Genomic DNA, 22929 nt, shown 5'->3' with positions numbered 1-22929 from the left:
CAAGATAATAATACCAATAATCCCATTGGTTAATGGGAGCCAGGCAGTCATACCACCAATTAGGGTTGGTATTTTAACACCTGCTTTTTAATTGCACATTCATTTTTACGCATCAACTTGGACCTACACGTCCAACACAGCAGAGTCAAGAAGGTAAACATGCTATGAAATTTTTTCATCACATAAAATGAAAGATGGATACATACTTAAAAATTTTCACTACTGAAACGTGCCAAATTTAATTTCTGTAGCCATTGTTTAATGTGTATATAGATTACTGCAATCTGACTGGTTCATGGCAGCCATGATTTCTGGAAAATATAACTCATGAAATGGAACTAGTTAAAGTTCATTAGTAGCAACCAACTTATTTTGGCGTTTATAGGAGTGCCTGATACGATTAGCACATGCAGTCTTTCCTCTTTAATTCTGTCTTTACTAGAATGTGGCCAATGGTGCTCATACCTATACAACTTGGCTTGCTATTTCTAGCACAATTGCCCAGTACAACTGGACACCAACCAATTATTTCTGCAGCTGTGGAGCTTTGAAACTGCATGACTTGGTTAAAGCCCCTCTTGTGAATATGCTGTGCATCCCCATTGCCACGTTCACTTTGGACCATAAAGAGGAACTGACATGCAATACATGGGGATGTTTTTAAGCAGATGGTCGTGTACTGGGGCAAAAGTTTTTTTTTAATGGTGTGGTGGGCTTATTTTCATACTGGTGTGCATTGCCCGAGCGAATTGTACACTTGGCCGAATAAAAACCTGTTCATAATATGCATATGCGTTTTACTCTGGGTAAAGACTTAATTTAACAGGCAGAGTTAACGTAGCCAGCCCATTTATCTTCTAGTGGTGTGCTTCATGTCCACTTAATTGTTTTTAGCAATTCCAAAGTTAAAAACTCTCACGCAAAGGTTCTTGTGCAAACATTTCCAACATGGTACCTCAGGTCAAAACGGTGTTTAAGCTTTCCCCCCCACTTGTTAATATTGAGGTCTTTCCATTAAATTGATTGTGGACAGATTTGTAACTGACAACCCATCTGCCTCTTGATTTGTTAACAATCTCCATTAGTCATATTCATGTGAAAGCATGAAAAAAAGCCTACAATTTAAGAGAAGATAAACTGTTGCTAATGGAAACAACCAAATAACCATGTCACTGGGGTGATTAAATTTTATTGGTCACAGGTATACTTCACACAAAGCAGAAAGCATACAGGTGTGGCAAGAGAACCTGAGGTCACTGTCAGCAGAGTGGGTGGGGTTCAATGGTACTTCCTCCAACGGTCATGCTCTTAAAAAAAACAAAACAAACAATATAGTTAAAGTCTCGATCTAAACACAACACACTTTGTCCTAAAATTTGAGGAAGCAGAATTTTGTTTTGATCTAATGTCATCTGTATTACAAACATATGGTGGAGCATCAATACGCAAAGGAAGACCCGTGAAACGGCAAACACTCACTTATGTGGTCGTACTCCCAGAGGTAGCTCAAGGCTACATAACCAGCTAGTAACATGGCAACGCCGCCGATTCCACCCTTCTTCACGTTGATGTACTTATTGTAATATCTGTCGTGCCCTGTAGGTATTCAACGAACAATCTTTGATTATGGTGCTTTGACGGGTTTTAGATGTCTCTACAGCCACAACGTAAAACAAGTTGAACTTTATTTTTGATCAATAACTTTTAGTTTAAAGCTCGCATTAGAGTTCCAGGGCTCACCTCTGCGGATAGAGGAAAGGATTCCGTTGGGCGTGAAGTCCCTTGAAAAGACCCAGGATGGGAGCTCTCCCATCTTGACATCAAGCAGCCTCTTCTCGGTCACGGGCACTGCAAAACAGGTTTGAGTCACAATACATTGGGATGGTTAAACGGTAAGTTGATAAAGGATAAGAATGTGACATGCTGTAGAGCGGAGGGCGGAGCGAGCTTCATTAAGTATTAGATAACCAACCTTAAGAAGACTAGATTCCTATATGGTTTGCACGTTTTGCAACGCGCTGCAAAATGCTTTCTAAATGACCGTTAAGTCGCAAAAATGAAATCGTGTAATTACAGAGACTATCAAAAGACAACCAGATCAATAGCAGAATTATTGCACAAAGGTTGTCCAATGTCAACAGTGCCGATAGCTGATTTGTGTCCGTTATGCACCGTACCAGCATCATATAGTATCCAATATCTCGCTCACTACCAAGACATCTAGCGAGCTCTCGACGAGGTGGGTTGAATTAATAACATCTTGCAAAACAAACACTAGCTAGAGTGCATTTCAGCTACATAGCAAGTGCGTGGAGCAAAGGGAACTAGCGCAACAGCCACCAGACAAATAAGACCAGTGATCTTACTGCATATCATGTGCATTGAGGGAAAGGAAACTGGCCATCTGTTAAGCTTTTCTATAATTATAACATCGCAAACTTTTGCGTTAGGTAGCACACTTACGGCGCAAGGAAGTAGCCAAGTAGTTAATATTAGCTAGCCAAGTTGGAAGCTAGCTATGCTGTTAATAAAGCAAAGTGGCTAATATTAGTTAGCCAGCTTAACAGTACGCAGTTGGAATCAACCATATCACAGGACTGCGTCAATAGTTTTTCCCATATATTTAGCCGAATCGTTTATAGTTGTATTTGTTAACGTTAGCTACACATAGCTATGTTGACTGACAATGACAGCAAAGTCCTTGACCTGACTCGCAAGGAAAGGTCTCCGATGCGGCCTCCTAACAATCATTTACATTTAACTAAGCACAAAATAAAACCAGCTTAAATGGCGAATGTCAGTGAAAGAGTAACTGGTAGTATACAACAAATAAAAAATTACTATAAAAAGACACATTTAACCTATTCAATCCATTCACTATGCTCAACTAGCTTAAAACCTTACCTGGTCTGTCCGCCATCTTGCCTAATGCTCGACCATTCAGACCGCTTTGAATCATGGGAGAGGAAATAAGACGAGTGCATTGTGGGAGAAGAGAAACGTTTTGCAGATACCTTTCCAAAATAAAATGGTAAAATATATAAAATGCATTCCAGTGGGATAACAGGAACTTAGGTGCAAAACATTTGGTTGGCATTGACTGTGAGCGGGAATCATCACCGTCAGTCTGTGAACATGATCAACGAGAAGTTGCCAAACGAAGATTTCCTGAGATAGGCCTTCATGTGTATGGTAAAGATAACTAATTGTGATTTGCAGATAATTTCATGTTTTCATTTTTTTTTTTTTTTTTGATACTTCCAGAATGTAATTCATGGACAGAGTCTGTTTATACACTAGACTGTAAATAGCTTACATACATACATACAGACATACAAACACTACCATTAAAAAGTTTGGCATCACTGAGAATTTTTTTATGTTTTCAAAAGAAATTGATACTTTTATTCACCAAGGTAGCATTAAATCGATCCAAAAATGCAGCCAAGACAATGTTACAAATTACTATTTTAAATAACTGTTGATTGCAAAGCTCCATTTTCAGAAGCCATTGCTCCAGAGCACAGTGCGTTACCTCATCCTTAAGTATTTGTGCTAATATAGTAGCCTACTAGATAAAGCACTCCCATTATATTAACTGCAGCTGAAAACAATTGTGCTATTTAATTAAGCTACAAAATATATTTCTTTCTGTTGCCACAGTATCTACTGAAGTTCAATTTTGATTTAAAAAATTGTCAAAAAAAAAAAAAAGCTTTCTCTATAAACTTGTCAGTCAATTGTTGTTTTGAGAGGTGAAGACTATTTCATGCATGAGATTTCCAAGAAACTGAAGATTTCATACAAAGGTGTGCATTACTGTTTTGAAAGAAGAGAGCAGACTAGATCTAACCTGGACAGAAAGAGAGGCCCAGATGCACAACTGCACAAGATGACAAGTGCATTAGAGTCTCTAGTTTGAGAAACAGACGCCTCACAGGTCCTCAGCTGGACGCTTCATTGAATAGTACTCGTCATCAGTTTCATCCCCATAGATGACTCCAGGATGCCATTCATAATACCCTTTTCCAATTATCTACAGTCCAGTCTTTGTGTTCTAATGCTCATTTGAACCTTTTCTTTGTGTTTGCCAGTTTCAGAAGTGGCTTTTTATTTGAAACTTCATCCCTGCACTGTTGAAGATGAAACTGATGTTTGGCGAGTACTGTTCAATGAAGCTGCCAGCTGAAAACTTGAGGCATTGAGCTCTTTTTTTTGGCCATTTTTTTAAACCAAAACTGAACTGTAGAAATGCCTGTGTACTACATACTGTATCAACCGAAAGAAATATATTTTTAGGCTTAATTAAACAGCGCAATTGTTTTTAATTGCACTCAATATAATGGGAGTGCTTTCTCTAGTACCAAATTAGCACATTAGCAGGTACACTTAAGGATGAGGTAACAGTGTGCCATCTGTTTATTGGAGTACTGGCTGCTGAACATGGGGCTTTGCAATCATATGTAAAGATTAAATTAAAAAAGTAATGAAACAGCAATAGTAATTCCTAATATTATTATCAATGTCAATGTAGTGCCTGGGTAGTGCAGGTGGAGGTAATACCTAATTGCTTGATTGCCTCCACCTGCCTGTGGCCCAATATAAGCCCTGTAGTATGAGTTGCGGCCCTTTGAGCCGGCCGTAACAGTCAATGTCTCTTGTGTTTTGCTAAATCAAATTGTTCATTCTTTTAATAACTGATATTTTAAAGAGAGTCTTGAAGGCAAGCTAATGGAGCAACAACTTGTAGCTAATGCAGTACCTTCTTATTCACCACAATTGGTTTATAAATGACAAATGTGTTCATGCAGCATTGATCGCCTCTACACAACTGCTTTACTAATTACAAACGCATAAATGAATTATAAATGAACAGTGTGCATGCTGAACCGATGCTTGCTGTATCCACCCACCTAATCTCTCAATATGCTCTGACAAGAACTAATTGCTTTAACTTGAAGTTAAATTTACATACTTCACAAAACTTATCATCTAGTGATGACATCAGCATTTTCACAGCTTTCTCGCGCTCTTATTCTGAATAATCCGCACATGGGCTTATTTTTAATGACTCTGGGGAATGGAGAAGCAAGAAGCCGCTTTCATCCTCCTCAATAATTTCCAATCCCCAGCAGGAGATTAATATCAGACATGCTAATGGCGACTAAGGTCCAGTGTTTTAAAATGTACTAGCAAGTTCTTTATTTTCTTTCTTTCTTCTGGTATATTTTACCTCTGGGTATATCATTGTTTGTGAAACTGATCTCATGATGTATCCATTACCTTTAGCATTGATAACTAACAACTTCTGTTGTTATTCTGGAAGCCAGTAGGCTACCTTTTTTCAACTGGAACAAAAAATTTGGTTTTAGTCCAAACTGCCATGTCATCTTAAAGGAGAGTTTGTTGTAATTTGTTACTTTGTTGTAATAATCTATCTGGATTGGTCTATGATTTATTTAATCATTTTATCATGTATGATTTAAGATTACTTCATGATTTTGATCAAATTTGGTGGTTATTTTTCTACTTACAAATTAGCTGCACACAAATCCAAACAAACTGATGTGATGTGTTAGTAAGCTATATCTTAGTCTTTGACGGAGATAGTGGTTTGTAGTGCAGCAATAATGTATTTCAGGATAATGGAGTGGTTTGTGGGCACTGAACCATGTCTATCAAAACCAACACTGTTGCCACAAATGCTTCAAAACACATTAATTAGCCAAAACCTCTAGGCTTCTTTCAGGCATGATACATGTGGAAATTATTTTTGCTTAGAAAATTCTATACTTGTCCCTGGTTCTTAGTATTAGCTTGAAGAAAAAAATGTAGTAGGCAGCGTCCGGTTTTGGATATAAGACTTTGGATATAAGTCTAGACTGTCAGTCCCATTTGTGTTTTGCATCAGTCATGAGCTGAAAAAAAGCAGAAGTTGGCAGAGGTGATATAATGGACTCATTACAATGTATGAAAAGCAAGCACTGGCCGGAGATAAGGTCTGGGCGGATGAGGGAGAGGTCAATGCCTGTAGGGCATTTCATTAGTTATTAAAAGCAGATAGCGTTAAAAATGAAGACTGTAATTAAGATGGAACAATGCTTTCACAACTTGGGCTGGCAGTGAACTTCAAAAAGAGGGCTTCAACGCAGGACAAGTGCTCCTGTCTTCAAGCAATTTGTTCCCAAATTGATGCCTCGCTGCAAAATTTCATCTTCTTTATGATTTATGCTTTACATTTTTCCATGATTAAAAAGCCTTTGAATTTAATTATTTTCTGCAGTTTCCATACTCAGCGAACACAAGGTGCTTGGCACTCACCCCCCTCCCCAACCCCTCCCCCTTACACACACACACGCCAAAATTTAGAATATAATTGTAACCGAGCACTATGTTATGCTCAGTTACACAAATTTACATAGGACCAACTCAACATTGGTCCTCAGCTAATCATAGCATTAGACTATGTACTGTGGTACAATAATACTTTATCTAAATGCGGCCTTAGAACGATGTAATTATTGTAAAAGCTAGTGGCCAGAATCACCGGGAATAAATGGGTTGTTGGAATTGCAGCTGCGTGGAAATTCCATAATTAAGGCTCTGAACTATTAAAATGGATTAATAGGGCTGGGCGGTGTCTTGGTTGCACTCTCTATTGAAGCATAGCCCATCAGGGACCTGCATAGTGTGAATGATGACAACCTTCTGCTCCCAATGAGTTTTGCACCTCCGATGCAGCGTGTGACCTTCCCAGAGTCCTCTGCTTTTGCTGCTAATTCAGAACCGCGCAGCTTCATTGCAGATGCGCTGGCCCGAGCGCTCGGCGCCTGAAGTGCCGATATTCTCTGTTTTCAATTTCATTTTCTGTGCCACGATAAGTGCCACAGCATTCCAGTATGAATCAGTTCCAAGCCAGGCTAAGTCCTAACATGTCGGAAGGGGGGATGTTTTCGTAGATTGTGTGCCCACGTGATTTTTGAAGCACGCTCTTCACTCTCGTCCTACGGAATGTCAAATTTGTACCCCAGCAACGGTGGAGAGTATAAACAGCACATTTAAAAATGCAGAAATGTTTCCGTTCTCTCTCCTGCTCAGCTGTAATGGACCACTGACTGTCGTTAACAGGTCTTGACATTAAGACGCCCTATGCCAGGATACAGAAGATACGACATCACGTATTCCTGTTGTTAAAGCATACGAGTCTTGATCTGCTTGTGTGGCCGTTTAGGCCCGAAGGGAGGCAGAGGGTGCAGCGCTGTTGGGACCCGCTACCCGTTTGTGATAAGAATCTGTTGGTGACGTTTAATTTGCCTTCACACTGGCCAACCATTGCAAGAGGGGGTGGGCTGGAAAAGGATGAAAGATAAGGTTACAGGCACAGGAACAGTACAGTCATAAAGAGATTTGTGTAGCGAATGTCACATTTATTGACAATGTCAGATAAACAAAAACAAAGATTATTTATCTTCAAAAACACCCACAGCCTCTTGGCTTGTTTTTACAAGAATGGTGGGGTTTTAGCTTCAAACTGAGGCTATGAAGCAGAAAAGAATGACTCCATACAACGTCTTTGTCTCTGAAAGAAAGAACCTTCCTGAATTAATTTACGTCATCCTACAGTAAAGTGTCATTCAAGAAACAAAACCATTCTAACAAAGTGCCTTCACCCCTTTCATGTAGCTCGGTTAAAATCTGAGGTCACATTGTGGTTATGTGGTTGTGAATTAATTTGGCATGTGGTTTTGTATAGTCTTAGATTGAATAGTCCTTTCCCTTAAAACAGCTTCTTTGAAGGTTTTGGTCCTTGAGTCAAAGCTGAGGTGAGACTGGAGTCAAAGGAACGAGTGACGGACGAGGGAAGAAAATAAGAAAGGATGAATGAATGAATGAATGAATGAATTTATTTGACAATTTAATAGCAAGTTTTCCTAAGACTGCATACAAAATGCATATGTCTGCATAGCAGACAGAAATCCTTTAAAAATGGTCGAGGATAGAAACACAAGAAAGACAGCAGGCTTATTTGCATTGTGGTCCTCTAACATTCAAACACAGACACGACAAAACATCCAATACAATACAGTTAATGCAGTGCAAACAGATATGACAGAACATATCTGATCAGGGAGGGGGCGAAGGAGAGAGGATACACTTTGTACCTCCACTCCACAACCAAGTGCTAAGGTAGCTATCACACTTTTTTCCCACTCTTCACTGCAAGAAGAAGATTAGGCGCAAGACATGTCATTATGGGAAATCTTCTGCGGTGAAGCTAATGTAATGAAAAATACAGGAAGCTGCCAACTGTTTAGATTGTACTACTATTGTTAAGCACTTCATGGACCTCAAGAGAGTGTTAATTCATCGCAGACCTGTTCATCAGGAAATGAGCTTTCGGACAGTAAATTGACTTTTCTTTCTCAGGAACGATGTGTAACTTCTGAGAAAGGCGCAATCATCTCATCATATTTGGTTTATCTTCTCTCTTAGGACTCCTCTGGGGCTGATAATAATCCTAAGCCCCCTTTTTACTGCTGTGCATTAATGCAGGCCTAAGAAACTACAGTGATTTAAAAAAACTATCTCTCCGCGTCCCTTCTGGACAAGGACAGCTAGCACTGTATTAAATTCAAGTCAGTTTTAAGGTAACAGAGCAGTTGGCTTTGGCATGGAGTTTGATGCTTTCTGAGCAAATACCAACAGCAATGGTGTTTGGTGAGCTGAAAATTGGTGGGGGCGAAAAACGTTCCTTTAAACTTTATAAATTATTGGTCTCAGCTCGTTTTCAGTTATTTTCCTTGATTAGTGATTAATTCACAAAATACTCAAGTCAGTACCATCAGGTATAGCCATCTGTCCTCAATTATGCTATTAGATGAGTAATAAATTTCTTATTTTAGCAACGCAAAATTGCACGTATTTTTTAAAACATTATTTTAAATCGTGGACACGTAGGCTATTCCTTGTTCTTAATTCTTGTTCTTAACGCACTAGTTGAATATTCATGACAGAGATGTGCAATACACATATTTTGTCTTTTAAACAATCTTGAAGCACAGGTTTTGTTAAAATAGCCTTTATTGTTGGTTGTGCTGAAAGCTAACGCAGTAGTTAAGAGAATGGTGTATCTTTTTTCGTAAAATGTAGGCCTACTTGGTGATTAAAACTGATTGATCTAAATTTAATTTATTGTTTAATCTCCCTAACATGATGTGAAGAGGCTGTGCGTTTACCCACTGATTGATTATTCAGATCACTGGCACACTTGTTAATCAAGGAAAATAAATGAAAACAGGTCGAGACCGATAATCAGGTCTACCCCACCAATTTTCAGCTCAGCAACCGCCACTCGGCAACAGACAAACAGATATGGTGGTAAAATTAGTGGAAGAAAGAAGTGGTTAAGAAGATCTATAGCACAGTGTTGTAGCACCACTGCGTGTAAATTCACATGAATAAACAGTGCTGGAATAATCGTTGTAAACAATTCATCAGTGCTTATAAAAATAATCATTGTGATCAAATATTAAAACCTGAACATATCATAAAAGAACATGAAGGACAACCCACTCTGCTTCCCTGTGGGTAGACTTCTTTGGTGTTTGTGAAAGGTGGTTTAACCACAGACAATTACGATTGAGCATAATAAACCACATAGGTTTATTATTAATGATGAAACCCATCGTATGCGAGATGACTCAGCGGTGGCTGTTTTCAGTTGTGAACGGCAGGTGAATTATTTATTTACTTAAATAGATGAAATGCTCAGCTTTAAAGAATTTGAAGCTGAGCGATTTTGTTTTATGGCTGCCAGGCAAGCCTCACGGACATGAAATTGCCCATGATCTGGTAGCCAACGGATCTGCAGGTCAGCTTGTGAATTGGCTGTAGCGTTGTCAAGGGAGGGAGGGTGTCATTCCGTAGGGATGTTCCGTTGTTTCGGCGACAGACCAAAAGCAAAAAACTCACCCACCACTAGTAAAGAGCGATTGAGAGGTTTTTTTGTCCAGATCAAAGGGATCATCATTACTAATTCCATTTTAGGCCTAGGTCAGCAGTGGCCTAGCCTGTTCTTGGGTAACTGCAAGGTCCGCTGGTTTTGGTTTCACTGTAAACAAATCAACCACTTAGACCAAGGGCGGGCAATTTTGTTCCTGGAGGGCCGGTGTGCATGCATGTTTTTGTTTCCACCAATTACCCTGGCTAAATGAGCCAATTGGCTGTATACAACTGGTTCACTCGTAGAACGTTTCATTCAGGGACACAAAAACAGTCTTTGTCGTTCATGTGCTTATTATGTCAGATGACGTAAAAATTAAGAGTTAATTGAGTAATTAAGGGCAGAGGTTGGCATGAAAACCAGAAACGGATACGGCCCTCGTTGCCCACCTCTGACTTGGACCCAAGGTATCAACTCAGGCGAGTTTACTGTGCAATCAACTGCTTTAATTGATCAATTAAGTGCAAAGTAACGACAGAACCAGCAGGCTCTGCGGCTCTCCAGGGTCGGCCTCTGGGTCGGCCACCCCTGGCCTAGATGGCTCATAGATCTAAAGATTATTCTGCTTTTTGTTGTATACAGGAGCTAGCTATATAATGTGGCTCTGGGTGGGTGGGTGGAAGGGGTTGGTTCTTCCTCCCTTTCTCAAGGTAAGGCAGACAGTAATATTGATCACATATCGACATGATCCCTTGTATGTCGGCTGCCTGAGGTGTGGCTGTGGTTCTCTCTTTTGCCTCAGTTCTCAGCGACAGACACAATTAATGACAAAGGCACCCCAAAAGTCCCTGTCCACTAGGGCAGAGTGGGCCTGAGGGTTGCCTGAAATCCTGTCTTATTTCTCACACCTAATGGGGAAAGATTATCCTGTTATAAATTACATTATCTGGTGCGTCATGGTGGACTTCACAAGGTCAAGACTGAGACAGGTCTAGTTTCGGGCGGCAGTGTAGTAAGATGGGTTAGGAGCTGGTCTTGTAACCTCAACGTCACTGGTTTGATTCCCTGGTAGGACACTGCTGTTGTACCCTTGAGCAAGGTACTTAACCTGCATTGCTTCAGTGTATATCCAGTGGTGTAAATGGATGCAATGTAAAAAAAAGTTGTATAAGTCGCTCTGGATAAGAGCATCTGCTAAATGCCTACAATGCTGTTTGGCTAGCAGCAGCAGAATGGCTGGGCTGTTTCTGAACTGCTTGAAAACAGTTTACACTTGGGTCTTGTGCGGTACAAACTCAAAGCAAACTCAAAACACCAAGTCTTTTTGTTCGCCTCTTGTTCTGGACGCGTCATTTCAAACAAAAAAGTTTGATTTCTTTTCGAGTGTACTGGTGCCTTCGGCATCACCAAATGAGAAAAGGCCTCGGTAAATGGGGGTTCTCCTGTCTCACTGCACAAAAGCGCCTTCACTGGCCAGCTGAGCAAAAACAGCGACCCAGCTGCACGATGGGCACACTCTGACACCATTACCAGAACCTCAGCTGGCGAAATCTTGCCGAGCAAAAACAAGGAGCAGCTACATTCTGCTATTTGCAGTAGATGCCTGAGGAGCCTTGCTTGTCAGCACTTTTCTAAAATGAAGGATGATGTCTTTAGCAACGCGACAGGTAAAACTTTGGGGAAAACTAAAGATAGCGTTGGGGCTGAAAACTGTTTCTGTAAAAGTGGCTGTAGTTGATACCCAACTGGTAGCTTTACCCAGTTCTCCACAACGCTAAAACCTCTGACCTTTCACTCTAAGACAGATTGCACTTTATTGCTGCACAACTGCAACCGCAATAAAAAAGTATGTTTTATTTAAAAGTATGATTCATTTTGCCACAGCTTACACAAGCGACCAAACTTACATCAAAACGTGTCTTTTGTTTTTTTTTTTCAGCACATCTGACATTTACTAGGGCATATGCGGCAGAATGATTTGCATGCGTGCAAATGGATACAAAATACAAGGAAGTGCATGGTCTATGTAACTCAATAAAAAGGTGCATTCCACCTGCGTTGACATGGAAGGACCTTGTGACTGATGAAATGAACACAAACAGCCGTATGCATATGGCCTCCGGACAAAACCTGTGTGTCTGCCTGATGAATCTCCAGCATCCTCGTATTCCTGCATCCCAAACTGTTGCTGGGTTACCTGGACAGCAACACGGCTGGATCAGAATTGAGGATCAGAGCCTGAGCTAGCCAGGTCACCATAGTGATACCGAGGTAGTGCAGTAAGATCTGATTGGACACAATGTAGGCACCGCTTGTCTTGTGAAAATCCAGCAAAAACAAAATCAATAAATAGTGCACGATTGTTCGTTAGCATTTCTTTTCACAGTCATGTTCTGAATTGCAAAATATTTTTGGCCATATAAATACCAGCACTATGAATAAGAGTATGTGGTTTGGAAGGCACAAGGTACACACCCCTAAAAAGGCAAAGAAGGTCTATATATTTGCATCAGATTTTACATGTGTTTATATTTTCTGTGCACTGATGAAATGAGTGAAGCATGGTGAACCAACGGAGGTAGCTACCCCTTATGACTACCGCGTCTGCCCTGACTAAAAGTCCCTGACACAAAGACATTCCAGCTTTAACTTGCCGAACATGGACTGGGGCACTGTTGTGTTCAGCGACAATGCATTCTGAAATCCTGCAATCCGTATTGGCTTGTTCAGGTGGACCAGGTACACACTGGGTAAGAAGACTAGACTTGTCACCAAGTACAGGTTCATTCCGGGTATAGGACACTGCCGTGTACCTGAGCAGGTACTAAACCCGCATGCTTCAGTACTATCCAGCTGTATAAATGGATACAATGTAAAGTGCTATGTAAAAAAGTTGTGTAAGTCGCTCTGGATAAGAGCGTCTGCTAAATGCCTGTAATGTAAATGTAAATGGACCGGCCTGGATGTGGATTTGCAAAGGTACGCCCTGCAATACAGGATGGATTGGATGGGGCCGTTCGGTTCGTTAGCACCTCGTTGACCGTGGAATGTAACGCGGACGTTGCTTCACACCGCGGCTTCCTCTGCACAAAATAACCCCTCACGTTTATGTGTGAAGGTGCGTGGCCTCACGCGGAATCCGCCCGCTGGACTTTCCTGATGAGGCACAACGTGCATGTGATAGAGTGGCCATTCAGTTGACCTGACACAAACTCAATAGGTCACCTTTGGGATGCCCTGTACAGCGTGTGTGCGTCAGCAGGAACTGAGACCCGGCACTCCTGCAGAGTTGCATGTAGCGCTACACTCGTCGCCGAGCGATTTTCCATAGAATAGTGAAAACTACTCGTATCGATGCCAAGATTTAGTTGCAATAACTAATAACTTGCAATAACTGGTGACAGCCAGCAGCCATTGCACCCTGTACCCTTCCCATGCACCGTAAAATGTCCAGTGTTAATTCAACTCTAACGGTGTTTAATGAAACTCTTAACGGATAACATTTGGTTCCACATTCTAGAGTGGGACTAAATTCCATATGTTCTGAGTTGAATTAACACTGTTAGAGTTGAAGTAACATTTGGGGCGTTTTACTGTGTGGCAAACAGCTGGAGCCAAGCAGCTGTGGGCTTGGCTAGTGTGTATATATGAGACCTGCCGGAATAGTAAGTTGCTGCCAGGAATGGTGATGTTTGGCCAGTGCGGTTATTCTTCCTTCTGGGCCAAATAGAAATCCAGTTAACCCGCATTTGTGATGAGGGCAGTGTGCTGTAGAAGGCACCTTCATTATGATGAGGCACTCATCCGAGATACTGACACACTGTGATCATTAAAGATCCCCATGGCAATTGAAGTAGGGATGTTAACTCCAGCGTCCTGGTCAAATTCCCACAAAACTGTCTCTTTACATCTAGCAACCTAATTATGCTCTGTATCTGGTAGGCTGCTGCACAGTTCCTCACATTCCATATGCCCACATTAATTCATTTACTGAAAAACAGAAAGGAGTTCCCAGTTGACCGATCTGGTTAAATAATTGTTAAAAACAATCAGACAAACAAATAAATACTTGAAGTGTACACACAAAATATTGTAATGATTTCTTCAAATAGACTCATTATTTGATGCATAGAATTCCTGCCTCTCGCCCAATGCATGCTGGGATAGGCTCCAGCACCCCTCACGACCCTGCCCAGGATAAGCGGGCATAGATAATGGATGGATGGATGGATTATTTCATGTCCATTGATTTGGTACTGGTTGTTAACATCTCATAAGTACCCGAATGTGTCATACAGTTTTGGTAAACACTGAAATAAATCTACAGCTCATTGTTTTAAAATCTTGCTGCCAATTTGTGTCACGTTAATTAGTTGAGCAATTCTTTACATGATCATGCATCACTAAAGTGTAATCTGCCTCTGTGATTTTGTAAACAAACAACAGACTTTAAGTTTAGGCACTGTCCAAACTGTTCTGCACAAGACTAAGAGAAATCTCTATTGTGACTGTTGAAACTGTCTTAGATGCATATTTAATCTCTGTTTTGTGAAAGGCCAATTTTAGCCCATGTATTTGACTGGGAGAATAATGCTTCATCACAGTTTGGACTAGGATGGTGCTGAATGGATAATGCTCTGGACAGCTCTCTCTCCCACTCACCAGCACTGTAGCAACCAGAGTGCCTCTGAGAAAAAAAAGCTATTGGAAAACACATTAAAATCAAGTAAATGGAAAAGCAAAATAAAGAGAAAAAAAACAAAGAATGCTATTTGGATTGCATGAAAACTTAGTCCGCTTCATTGCTTCTGGCTATCCTGCAGTGGCATCAACCACAAACCCAGACACAACATCGACAGCCACAACCCCAATGACAGAAAAACAACAACCGCTATCCCAACAACAGAGAAATAACAACCGTACCCCCAAGGGCAACGTCACAAATAACACTGGCAAACCCTCCAACACCAGAAACAATACTGATAACAGCAGCTCCAACAACACCAGAAACAGCATTAACCACCAGAGTCCCAGAAAAACATCAGTAAATGCCAACAACCGAAAAAGCACAATACAAACAGAAAAACAACAACCACAACCCCAAAAACATCACAAATGACATTGGCAACTGCAATCCCAAAAGCAGCGGCAGTAATAACAACTGTAGCAATTAAATAGCACGAGACTAATGTATGCGAATGTCCTTTGAGCTCTGAAATGAAATCTTAAGCTGCTGGTTTATTTCCATCCCAGAGCTCTAAAGTATAAATACTTAAACTGTTATTTTCCAGTGAGAGAGGTGATCAGTATCCACCTGGGAACAAGGTCCCGTGGATATCCGAACAGTGCCTGCCCTGAAATTGTGGTGAGGGTATATTTGCAAGTGCAAGCATATAATTATGGGCAAAAGGATATTGTATTCCATATGCAGATAGAATATCCCACTGACTTTTAAAAAAATACTTTCATATTAAAACCATTGTCAGGTGATTAATACACTGTATACTGTACACAATACATCTGAATCCACTGTATACAACTGTAGGGTGAGAAAATAAAGAGAAAAACAAGAGAAAATAAAAGCAAGAGAAAATGTCTGGTAAGATTTGCTGCTCCAGCCTTGAAATGGCCATCGACTAGGTCTGTGCATGGTACACCTGACTAATTAATGTTTTCAGGATCCTTTTCAAGACCTGCCTATTGATGTCAACCAAACAAATGAATGCAAAATGAATTTCAACCACCGGTGAATAGAGCACCGTAACTACGGGCAGCGAAGCCTCCGAAGAGCATTGGTGGTGACCTTTAAATGGTTTCGGAAACGATCCCTCACCCATCATTGCAATTCGGTATTGCTATTCGGAGGTTTACCAGACCTTTAAGCAATGTGGACACAGATTCCACTTCAGTTAATGATGGCAGCAGAAAGCCGCAATCCATTCTGACTATTGATTGAGAATTCACCCGCGCTCGCGCTGGCAAGGTTCCGCCGTGATAAATTGCATTGCTAATGCGGAGTTAAAAAGGCTGGCAACGGACTGCATGCGGAGTCGCAAACCCGCCGCCGAGCCGACTAGAAACCTGGGGGACGCGGGGATAAATATAGATCAGTCCCGCTTCAAGGATCGCGCGAAATAAGAGCTCCTGTAGCTGCCTCCAGCCTCCGTACCCAAAGAAAAATTAATTGCATTTGCGTGTATTGGTGACTAGCATCTCCCGATGGAAAACATTCTCATAACCGTCACAAAGGCTATGTCATTTCACATATGTTGACCCACCACACTATTGGTGCATTTCATTTACCGCATAGTGGTAGCCTACGTTTAAAAGCCTTTCTTATACTGGTACAATGTATTTGTCGCTCTTTTGCGCGCGATTATGCGGCATAATTGTCCTGGTGGGCATCAGTTATCCCTCATACTATACCCATACTATGTCCTGTATTCTCTTCCTGGCAGCCATGGTTTATCTGTGACAGTACTGGCCTTTGGTACATTATTTGCATCCAAATGCGGACGCATGCATAATCAATACAGCCACTGTGGAAAGTGTAGTCGAAGATCATTATACTCCAGTTTGGTTTTACCATGTAGGGACTCACATCAACATAGATTTATTTTCCTCCCCTGTATTATATATATATTTATATATATACACACTCATATATATATATATATACACACACACACACACACACACACACATATATATATATTTTTTTCTGTTTCTCTAATTCAGTGCACTTATGCGTTCCAAAGAATTTCATAAAGCTCACAAGTGAGCTCATTGCGTGAATTAAGATAATTACACCGCGTGTGGTCTTTGTGCCATTGCCAATGCATTGAGCGAGCTAAGGTATCGAACCAAACAGAGGCAGGACTCACAATCCTGGAGCACCGAATGGATATTGAATGCCGTTTAAAGACGACAGAATAGACACGGCTATTATTTTCTTTTACAGAGGGGCCAATTAAAAATGTATGCGTTTTCTCGACGGATATTTTTTTATCAAGGTTAACCTGTGTGGGCTAAGACATTAAGACGATCAAAATATAGATTTTTATACGGCTGGCTACTGATATAAGTCAATTGAAGCGCTTCTTGTGAGGGGTATGACAGAATGAAAACCTGCAGCCTTCTGGTTTAAAACGAGCCGCACACACGGGTCACACTGCCAGCCCTGACCCATAATTCTGTTTTCATCAGAAGGTTCTTTTTACACTTGGTTACAATACCTCGCCATGATATAACCACCAGTGTAAAGCTGGAAGGATAAAGGCACTGGCACATTGAAATATACGCTGTGCATGCATGATACTTAAATCCGTATGTTTAGGGCCTCAAATCGGGGCGACATAGCTCAGGAGGTAAGACCGATTGTCTGCCAGTTGGAGGGTTGCCGGTTCAAACCCCGCCCTGGGTGTGTCGAAGTGTCCTTGAGCAAGACACCTAATCCTTAACTGCTCTGGCGAATGAGAGGCATCAATTGTAAAGCGCCTTGGATAAAAGCGCTATATAAATGCAGTCCGTTTACCATTTACCAAATTGACTTCCTCAGTTGATACTGCCGGAATGTTTGTTGGCTCATAAGAAAGCACTGTGGTTAACCGGATCCATTTCTCACTGCAGCACACATGAATCATTTGGAACTGGAAACTGGGGGTTGAAAACTACAGAGGAAGGCATGAAATAGTGTATGCCATATATACCATGGCACCAGCTTACAGCATAAAGCCAAGAGATGTTTGAGGATAATCATGAATATAACGTCAGTGAATTTCAGCTCTTTTTCAGTGAAGTGCTAATTAACCTGCTATTCATCTGTAGTCAGCACCATGTAGCCTAATGAAAAAATAATGAGTCATTCTAAAAAGGACCCATTTTTCGCTCTGGGGAAGACCCAAATTTGACTTTCCCTTGAAGTCATAATTTACCTCAAGATGGTTCATTACTGAGTATTGTTATGAATAAAGTCCTTGAAGAAAGCAACTACAGAAGAAAAATATTTGCAGGAAAAATACTTGGTGTACCTAAGTGAACCATTCCAATGCTTAGGGTGAATAGTTTTGTTGGATTTTTTGGATGGAAATTAGTGGACATTAGTGGGAGAGTGGGGTCTAATCAGCCCCCAGAAGACTCCGAGCTGCAACGAGCTGACGATCATTGACTTGAACCGAGCGAAAAGATTCTGCTTTCAAGAGCAAGTCTGACAGTGTAAGATTTCTCTTCCCATTTGTGTTCCATGTTGGCTCGTTCTTCAGTCGCTATCTCCAGATACTTCTGGATCATGTTCTGCTCCGTTCCTTCCATACTCCGCAACCCCATGTCTCTCCGTGGTATCTGGGTAAACAACAGCATGTACATTTAATTGAAATCCACAGAAACCTAATTAAAAAATGTGCCGGTGTAGCCCAGCTGTGTGGGACTTCTCATGTCTGAGTGTGATGCTATCTCACCGGAGGCAACCAGGCGGAAACCAATTCCAGTTTTCCTCAGAAAGGGTACGCGATAAAAGGGTGTTGTGACCTTTTTACGCATTCATAAAACGTGAAGGCTCACAGAATAAATATTTTATACGGGATATGCGGGGTCACGTGGCACAAATGTATGGCTTTGCGTTACCCTGGTGTTATACACTTGTCGTAGAAGGCTATGCGCAACGAAGATAGCAATTTCTCAAAAAATGTAAAATGACGTAATTTCAACAATGCAAATTATAGAACCTGCAAGCCAGTGTTTTGCTTTTAAACAGATGGGGATGAGATTGAAGTTGATTACATTTTGATGCAGTATGCCCATACACAAAGACAAACAGAGTAGAGTACTTTTGGTGCTGAACCGCTTTGTCTAATGCTTCATTTGTAGGTATTTTGCTGTTGGGCTCGAGGTATTATGTACAGTGGTTCTTTCTCTAGAAATGTACGATATGTTGTTTTGCTGAAGCATGAAGTTATGTTCAGTTTTCCTAGCCTATTTGTGAATCCTTTTGGTATTGCTTCCCAACACCACCATTATTTGTAGAAGTCTGGTTGAAAATAACTCGACTTCAACAAGCAGGACAGATGAAAATTCCTCTTTCATTGGTTCTCTGGCAAGACATGATGGTTTGCCTCATCTCCTAATACAGCATGCAGAACCCAAAGGCTGATCCCATTGCCAGCTCCGGTAAGGAAATACATTTATGATACATTTATTTTTTAACCAGAGCAAATTTCTGTACGTAGCTCATGTTTAAAAAAAAAAACAGTTTGTTTATATCGAGTTTAAACATGTAAGCAGCACACGTGGGAACTTGCTTCTGGTATTCAGAGCGTGACTTCTCCAGAACCACACCACACATTCGCTTTAGAGCTGTAATTCTTTTGCTGCAACGTTACTGCTGTGCAGTGGCAATGCGTTTGGGACAAATTCAGAGTTCAGGGGGCACATTAGCTTCTTCCATTGCGGAAGACAGTTAGTGTTAAGAGACCGTAGCACGGATCAGTAAATTACCGCTCTGCCGACCTCGCAGTGTGTCCTTCTGCACACCGTACTAACCTCCCTATGTTTGTCTCCCTGTAGACAGTGGTCAGTGAATAACATGGAGTGCTAACACTGATTTCGCCGTGTTAAGAATTAAAATCCGCATTAAAGTTTAAGAGGAATCCAACAGTAGAAACATGCTGAGAGTGAGACGGACAGGTGACAGATTTGAGGGGGTTTGGGGGAGGGGGGGGGGAGGGGTGATGGACGGAGATTGCGCCGGTTGTCTCACGCGATTCCAATGACAAGCATGCGGTCATTCCCATAAATCCCGCCTTGCTTACAAACATGTCAGGCTCCATTTTGCCATGGCAACGTGTGTCATGAATCAAGCCGTCGTTTACACGCTCAACACTGGCATGTTCTCAGACACGTCGTACGAGGGCCGTCGCTAAGGAGCGTGTTTGTGAAATGGCCTTCTGTTCGCTTGAGACGGGGTCTGCCTACAGCCTCGCTTCAGGGGCTCCTGAACCTCTTCTTTCAAACTCCAAGCTGGGTGAGGTTCCCCTGCGAGTGGAGAAGCTTCTGGAGTGAGGCTACAGACAGACCTGGAGGGTTCGCTCTCCCACTGACACTTCTCACTGATGCCCCTCAACGGAGAAAGCAAAGAGGACAATAGTTCCAATAATTGTTCTTTCAGATAGCCACATATATCACAGTGAGAGACATTTTCTATCTGAAATCAGTCCTGTTGTGTAGTTAGCCTCCCATCTGAAGTTGACTTTTTTTCTTTTTTTAAAACTTGAGTTCAATGCTACCTGCTCACTGTTTCTCATATAACTGTTTTTGCAATAATCACTTTATGCAATAGTGATTTGTTAGGAAGACTAAAATGAATGCGCAAATTTCAAACCAGAAATGTATACATTTCTTTATAGGACTTTTTCAAAGAAGGAAGGGGATAGTCTGGTTTATACAAGTTAAAGCAAATCATTTGGATTTTGTTATTCTGTATGGAGACTGAGACATTATTTACATTTATGGTTTGAGTGTTCTGGTATTGCAGATTTACAGTTTGTATTGCCCCATATAGAAAAACTATAGTTTTAAATGCTAAATTCAATCTGGGAGCAACACTTGTTCTTAACAACTGATACATCTAAAAACCTGTCAGTAGTTCTATCACCAACACATCAAGAGAACCTTCTGGGGCTTCTTGGAGTATAGATCCTTGAAACACGTTCTCTTGACTCAGTGTGTATACCAAACCTGATGGACACATCTCGCGCATAATAGCAATGTCTTTGGTTTAGAACCAGCACAAAAGACTCTGTGCTGGTTCAAGATAACAGGAGAAATAAGGTCAGCAGTGCCCTCGGGTAGACTGGCTTGGGTGAAACCGTCTGATGCGGCCAGTTTTTCCTCCTGAAGCGGCGCAGTAAATGCACTAAGATAATATTGGCCAATCACATTGTTGCTACTGTTGCCACAGTTAAAATGCTGCTGTTTAACGTTCAAAAAGGTCCTTAATAGTCTCAGCGCTCATTAGGGCCCCGTCATTGTGGATAGGCTACTAATTCCTATAGCCTTTCCACCGTCTAAACTAAAGGCGAATTTCCTTTGATTCTGTTTACCGTTTGAATAATACCGTTTTATTTTATTTATTTCTTTATTTATTGTTTCTAAACAAGACAACACATTTACTGCATACATAACGATCAAATACATTTTTACCATTATTAAGATGAGATTCACCCTTTTTGGAGGTCATTTTGTCAATAGATTCATAATTCGCATTGAAAAAATAGCACACAGGCTACATGAATAAAAAATCCAACGTTTTTACAAGCCCTACTTTTCATAATAGCTACATTAAATAAACCAGCGATAGGGAATACAACCTATTTAAACGATTTATCTTTAATTAGGTACATATTCTCGTCGAATTTATCGTATGGCACCGAAAACTACGTGCGAGTGTCAGTCTTCTACAAAAGTGAGTGTCATGTTGGCTAGATGCAGAGCACATATAGTTAGCCGGTTGTTGAAAAAAAGGATGTTGTTTCCCGATGAATGCATAGCCCACTGTTAAACGAGTGGGGACGGTAAGGGAAGCAAAAACAACGAATTGTAACATGCAAGGTTGGACACAGTGTATTTTAAGGACTGAATTGAGCTCCCTTTAGATTCCTAATACCTACTCGGTGATGGTGCCGTGAGTTTCATTGTGGGAAAGGCTCCTTCGGAGGGCGGAACGGAGAGCTAAAGGCTTTTCTCAGTTGGACCTTGCGAGAAGAGCAACATATATTTGCAGCTGGCGACCAGTGTGATGGATAGAACTCGCGTTGAAACCGAAAGATGGCAAATACATCAAATCCGAGGACTTCACTTTTAACGGAGTAAAGATTATACACACGCCAGTTAACTCGCCAGTAAAAAAAAACGAGGTAAGCAATAACCTGTTGTTGAGTTCTGTAGTTATCTCGGGTGAAGATGTGTGAAAACGTTATTTCGTGTGAAAACGTAGCATTGGGATAATGCACACAGAACGCTGGATGTTTTTTTTTTTTTTTTTTTAAGTTTAAAAAAGGGGAACTATCCATTAACCCTGGTGCTAACATGCAATATAGGCTACTAACCAAAGATATTGAGAAAACGCATAATGTGTCATGGTGCTAAAGTAAAAAGTACACATTGATCTGTCTTTAAATAATCTATATTTTGTTTCAGGGTTTTTTATTCCAGTGTATGTCATGTCACATAATATAAAATAAAAATGACGCTATCGGCTATTTATATATAAATGTGTCTACATTAGTGCCACTTATGGGGTAATTGTAAATAAATTTATAACAATAGTTGAGAGCGAGTATTTAGAATTATTATTTGCAATAAAAATAATTGATAATTTAAACTGAATTCGAGGGACCTTGTTTGTGAGAGACGTGATCAGCGCCACCCTCTGTTGAGAGCAACGAACAATCATAGCTTTCCTATCCGGTCTGATTTTACATATTATTAACCGTAAATTTAAACTTTATGAATATCAAGAATCATTTAGTGAAATTTTGATTTAATACCATGAATTAACATTTATGGTTAGTTTATGCTATGGTTAGTTTATGCTCTCTCTCTCTCTCTCTCTCTCTCTCTGAACGTGCACACAATTAAATTGCCATTTATATTCTATTTCATTGTTTACCTATGGGCGTGACACACACACACAAATATAAAATGAAATACAGTGAAATATATTGCATCAGTTTGACTCTTTTGCATGGCACTTCCTCTGAAGTGATGCAATACAATCTTGAAATGTACACAGAAGCTCACAGGTTTATTTCTTTGTTTACTGGCATTGAATGTGCACCTGAATGTGGTTCATTTTGCAGTCAATCCACGATTAATCAACACTTTTTTTCCCGCATGATATGGACCTGGAAGCCTGACTTCCATTGCCTGGTGCTCTGCCTCCCTCTGGCCAGGCCTCAACCAGGTGGCCTGTGCGCCCGCCATCTTATTTG

The 22929-nt window shown here is 40.8% G+C and overlaps 2 protein-coding genes across 4 annotated transcripts in view; one reads left to right on the top strand and one right to left on the bottom strand.

The window, feature by feature from the left end:
• Window positions 1-1169: 1169 nt before the first annotated feature.
• Window positions 1170-3014, bottom strand: LOC135243253 (ATP synthase subunit f, mitochondrial-like). The gene is made up of 4 exons (XM_064314941.1): window positions 2905-3014; window positions 1741-1848; window positions 1480-1596; window positions 1170-1307 (listed from the first exon to the last, which is right to left on the bottom strand). Exons 1-4 carry the CDS (start codon window positions 2957-2959, stop codon window positions 1279-1281), a joined length of 309 nt encoding a protein of 102 aa, XP_064171011.1. The 5' UTR covers window positions 2960-3014; the 3' UTR covers window positions 1170-1278.
• Window position 3015: 1 nt separating this feature from the next.
• LOC135243251 (equilibrative nucleoside transporter 4-like) overlaps window positions 3016-22929 on the top strand; it is a 39996-nt gene continuing 20082 nt past the window's right edge. For 2 of the 3 annotated variants that reach the window (XM_064314938.1, XM_064314935.1), the window contains exon 1: window positions 3016-3192. The gene's annotated coding sequence lies outside the window, so the exon portion shown is untranslated. Of the gene's footprint in view, window positions 3193-21258; window positions 21853-22929 lie in introns of those variants that run through there. The other variant, XM_064314937.1, reaches the window with a different exon arrangement.

The sequence above is a fragment of the Anguilla rostrata genome, chromosome 17 (genome assembly GCF_018555375.3).
Source record: "Anguilla rostrata isolate EN2019 chromosome 17, ASM1855537v3, whole genome shotgun sequence".
Taxonomy (NCBI): Eukaryota; Metazoa; Chordata; class Actinopteri; order Anguilliformes; family Anguillidae; genus Anguilla; species Anguilla rostrata.
This window is presented reverse-complemented; position numbering and strand designations above follow the sequence as displayed.